Here is a 5,281-nt window from a genome sequence, read left to right on the forward strand (position 1 = left end):
AGCAAAAGCCGCTGGGATAATAAGACAAGACATGTTCCATCAGAAGTCGAATTTCAGCAGCTATTTTCATGACAAAGACTTAGAACAGGCTGTGCCACCATCACTGCTTCAGTTTGTATGCATGATCGAACATGGTGCAGACATCAAGTCCCAATTCCATCATAGAGCGTCGAAATCAGACTTTGCTATATCACAACTTCTACGCTAGGGCTGCAACTACTGACGGGAGCAAGTCTATAATCATCAAGGCTAATGACACAGATGTGCTAGTCATAGCAATATCTGTACTGCCATCCTTCCAGAAACTAGGTCTTCAGGAAATGTGGATTGCCTTTGGCCAAGGAGCCCATATGCGATGGATTCCAGTCCATGAGGTAGTTTCTGCAATTGGGCTTGAGAAAGCTAGAGGGATCCCCTACTTTCACGCATTCACTGGATGTGACATTGTGTCTGCCTTCCGTGGGAAAGCAAAGAAATCTGCATGGCAGACTTGGAATGTATTTGATGATATTACTGAAACATTCATTAGTCTCAGCCAACATCCAACATTGATTCGTGATCTTGACATGCAGAGGCTGGAAAGATTCGTTGTCCTCATGTACGACAGATCAAGCGCAGCCAGTGGTGTGGACGAAGCAAGAATAGATCTGTTGACCCGCAAGCAGAGGCCGTACAACTCAATTCCACCAACACAGGCAGCCCTCAGAGAACATGCAAAGCATGCAGCCTACCAGGCTGGGATCATCTGGGCCAGGCAACCCACTGTAATCCACACATGAGCAGTCCAGCTGAATAGGGGTGGACACAGTAAGGAGAAGCATGGCAGATATATTGGACACCACTACCACCGATTGCAGCAAGCTGTCAAGAATTGACAAAGTGCTCCTGTAAGAAGGTTTGTTTGCAAAGGAAGATGCAAGTGGTCTCAGGTAGAGCTTCCCTGCACATCACTCTGCAGCTGCATATGTGAACAGTAGCAGATTGAGAAACAGCAGCACGGTATGCATAACTTTGAAAATGTACTAGCCAGGACAAAACTTATGTAAAGATAGACAAACATCTTGGAGGTCATCTTGAGTGCTTTTTAAACAGGAAAATATAGTTCAGCAGGCTTCAAAATATAGGAATCCACACTTAGATCTTGCAAATCAGACAACTATAAATATTTCTAAGCAAAACATCTACTTCGGGTGGTTATTTTGGCGGCCATCTTGAAAATGGCCGCCATCTTGGATTTTCAATTGACCAATTGGGCAGATTTGATTAGCATACCTTGGAGGACACTTGTGCCAGATTTGATGCTTGTATCATCATTTGCACGATTTTTCTGTTATCTGCCCCACTATATGTAGCCGCCTATTTTGAATGCATGTCAGGTGCTGATAGGCTTGCATAATATAGACTGCTACCTTTTGGGTATTATTTCATCAGTTGTCAGTACCCAATATGAAATTTTAACCTACATCTTTGATGAGAGCTCTTCATTCTCGTTATTTTGAACTCCATAAACACTATGTGCAAATAATAAATAAAAAATTAATCAAATTATGACTTATAAGGGATGTAAAGACGTCAAACGTCTCTTCGTTTTCGCATCAATCACATCATGCATTGCATTTCTTAATATGTCAAGACTCTCACGTAAATATTCATGTGTAGAATTTTCTGGCCTTTCCGCCGATATGTATTTCATCATTGTACATGTATTATGTCACTCAAAATTGATATTTGTTTGTCTGTCAACAAACACAAATTGCTCAGAGTGCAGGTCTCGGAGGTCGGGCACCACGTTTCCGTCCGCACTCTGCCATGTATACCTGTGCTCAGGTAATAAATAAGTTAATACCCAGTTGACCTTTCTTGTCCTCACAACTGGTTACCCAGGAATGACAATAAACACAGTGGTTTTGGCTTCGCCGTTAACAGACTCACTACGGCCACTTTGCCTTCAGAGAGCCTTTAACAGAACCACACGGCGACAAAAGTCTAGGCCTCTGGAAGCTCCTTCCTTGGAGAACACCCATGCCACTAACGGACTAATTACGGCGTACCCCTTCAGGTATGTTCTGGCATGCTCAAATGGTTTGGCCCTGCCATTTACAATTCACGTCGACCATACTCAGAAGTCATTAACAGAACCACACGGCATATAGTTTTGACTTCTGACGAGCCCCGCGTTTTGGTGTGAGGAAGAATGTCAGACACTGAGGTAGAAAGTCATTCCGAGGATGCACAGATCCTCTGCATCCCTCTCTCGCCTGGTGGCCGCAAATGGAAGCCACATCTGCTGCTACGGAACTTTGACCCGCAGAATATCCATCCTGGGCCGTAAATATGACTGGCCCTTCTTCATCGTGGACATCAAGTGCCCTCTCCTGGGCGCCGATTTCCTTGCACACCACGGACTTCTGGTAGACGTCAGCCAAAAACACCTGTTGGATACCAGAACCTGGCGCTCCTGACCGCTCTCCACCGGGCCGGGGATGCCAGCTGTCTGCTCCATCTCTTCGAAAAAGTACAGTACCCTCCTCCACGGGTCCCCAGATGTCTTCAAGCCAGAGCCGTGTCAGTTGGTGGGAGCCCAGGCCAAACATGGCATCCATCACCATATCACCATGATAGGCCCGCCAACACACGCCAAATTTCAGTGCTTGCCACCCAAAAAACTCCAAGATGCTAAACAGGCCTTTGCCGAGATGAAATGGATGGGCATCTGTAGGAAGGCATCGAGCCCGTGGGCGTCCCCCCTCCACATGGTTAAGAAACCAGACAGCTCCTGGAGGCCCTGTGGGGACTACCGTCGATTGAACCTAATAACGACACTGGACCACTATCCCTTGCCGAATATGCAGGACATAACAGGCGCCCTGCAGGATGCCAAAGTATTTACAAAAATGGATTTACTCAAGTCTTATTTTCAGGTTCCAGTACACCCCAACAACATTCCGAAGACAGCCATCATCACGCCGTTTCGGAACATATACCTTCTCTTACTCCACCTTCGGCCTCAGGAACACCAGGGCCACATTCCAACGCCTTATGGACACCATCTTGGGGGACCTACCTTTCTTCGTTTTCTACGTAAACGACATCCTGATCTTCTCCAGGTCCCCGGAGGAACACCTGCGCCACGTCTGGGCCGTGCTGAAGTGCCTGCAGGAGAACAGTTTGGTCGTCAGGTTCGACAAGTATACCTTCAGAGCAGAAAAGGTAGACTTCCTGGGCCATGAGATCTCCCCGGCAGGTGTCCGCCCCATGGCCTCCAAGGTGGACACAGTAAAGAAGTTCCCAACGCCAAAAACCATGAAGTCCCTGCAGAAGTTCCTCGGCATGGTCGGCTACTACTGTCGCTTCATACCAGATGTCGCCCGCATCATGTATCCCCTGACCGCAGTCCTGAAGGGGAAGCCGAAAGCACTGGTGTGGGCAGCTCCGCAACAACAGGCGTTCAAGTAGACGAAGGCAGCCCTCACCAAAGCCACCACATTAACACATCACGACCCCACTGCCTCCTTGAGACTTACCACCGACGCCAGCAACATCGCTTGCAGGGCGGTGCTGGAGCAGGTGTTAGATAGCTCCCCACGCCTGCTGGCCTTCTTCAGTCGCAAGTTAACACCGCCGGAGACCTGCTACAGTGCATTCGACACGGAGCTACTGGCAATCGACCAAACCGTACAGCACTTCAAGTACCTCTTAGACAGCACCCCCTTTACCATCCTCACAGACCACAAGCCTTTAGTACATGCGTTCACGGAGGCGGGAGACGCATGGTTTGCGAGGCAGCAGCGGCACTTGGCTGCTATCTCCGAATTCAGCTGCACCATTAGCTACGTCCACGGCAGGAAGAACCCAGTAGCTGACGCCCTATCAAGGGTCGAGATAAATTCTGTCCACTACAAGGACCTGGCTAAGGAACAGGCCACAGACCCAGAAACAGCAGCCTATCGCACAGCACTCACCGCACTGAAATGGGAAGACGTGCCAATAGGAGGATCCAGTTCAGTACTTCTCTGCGACACCAGCACTGGCCACCTGCGCCCCTGATCCCTGCTTCCAGGAGAAAGCAGATGTTCGATGCCATCCACGGCCTGTCCCATCCATCAGGCTGAACAACAGCATGCCTGATGACAGAGAAGTTCGTGTGGCACGGTACCAGGCAGGATGTTCAGCAGTGGGCGAAGAACTGCATACCGTGCCAAACAAGTAAAGTCACCAGGCACACGCAATCAGGCATCGGAGAATTCCCTCAACCATGTCGGCACTTCGGTCACATCTATGTAGACGCCGTAGGTCCTCTGCTGCAATCAGGGGGCGCCAGATATCTCCTGATGGTCATAGACCGTTCCACACAGTGGCTGAAAGCAACCCTGATGACGGAAGCATCAATGAGCGCCTGTGCAGAGGCCCTCCTGTCGAGTTGAATCGGCCGTTTCAGTGTGCCTGACAGTATAACTACAGACAGGGGCCTGCATTCTTGTCGGAGCTCTGGGTTGCCCTGGCACACCTGATGGGGACATCTCTCCACAGTACGATAGCATATAACCCTGCAGCCAACGGCATGGTGGAAAGGGCCCACCGTTCTTTGAAGGCAGCTCTGATGGCACACTGTATTGACGACAATTGGAAGGCCCAGCTCCCCTGGGTCCTGCTGGGTCTCTGCACCTCACCGAGGGCATGCGGCGACAAATCTCCTGCAGAGAAAGTCTATGGCGAATCACTAGCCGTTCCAGGAGAGTTATTCTCCACGGCGCCGGACGGCGCAGATACCTCCCTTCCAAGCCTGAGGGAAGTGCCACAGAAGTCCGCGCCCTGCCGAAAGACTTTCACGGATAGGACCCACGTCTACAGCCCTGGGGTCCTGGATACCTGCACCCACGTCTTCATCAGGATCGACGCCCACCGCCCACCCTTGACCAGACCGTACAGGGCCCCATACCGTGTCGTCAGCAGATCATCCAAGGCCTATCTCATCAACATCCACGGGTGTGAAGACTGGGTTCTGTCGATCGGCTGAAACCAGCTTTCCTGTTAGACAGCGAAACTCGGGAGGAAACCGGCAGGCTCCCCAGGATTCCTCCACAAAACGTGGCCGCAGATGATCCCGCCGCCATCCCGAAACGGGTTCGAGGACGTCCCAAGGGCCGCACTAAGGAAGTCATCCTCTCAGCTAAGCCACCGGGCGATTCAGCAGTCGAAGCCGCCCCACGTCCACAGGTATCAAGAACTTGGGGCCGGCTCCTGCTCCCAAAGCGATTGCGTGACTGATTTTTTCAGATAT

General features: G+C 50.6%; 1 protein-coding gene across 1 annotated transcript; it reads left to right on the forward strand.

Annotated features, from left to right (window-relative positions):
- Positions 1-4,510: 4,510 nt before the first annotated feature.
- LOC136826551 (uncharacterized) lies at positions 4,511-5,017 on the forward strand. Its single transcript, XM_067083733.1, has one exon. The coding sequence runs from the start codon at positions 4,511-4,513 to the stop codon at positions 5,015-5,017; it is 507 nt and encodes a 168-aa protein (XP_066939834.1).
- Positions 5,018-5,281: the final 264 nt, after the last annotated feature.

Source organism: Macrobrachium rosenbergii, chromosome 41 (assembly GCF_040412425.1).
Source record: "Macrobrachium rosenbergii isolate ZJJX-2024 chromosome 41, ASM4041242v1, whole genome shotgun sequence".
NCBI classification, from domain to species: domain Eukaryota; kingdom Metazoa; phylum Arthropoda; class Malacostraca; order Decapoda; family Palaemonidae; genus Macrobrachium; species Macrobrachium rosenbergii.

Bases quoted from the DNA above. Each gene is read 5' to 3' on its own strand.
- LOC136826551 (XM_067083733.1), top strand. From the start codon at position 4,511: ATGGGGACATCTCTCCACAGTACGATAGCATATAACCCTGCAGCCAAC.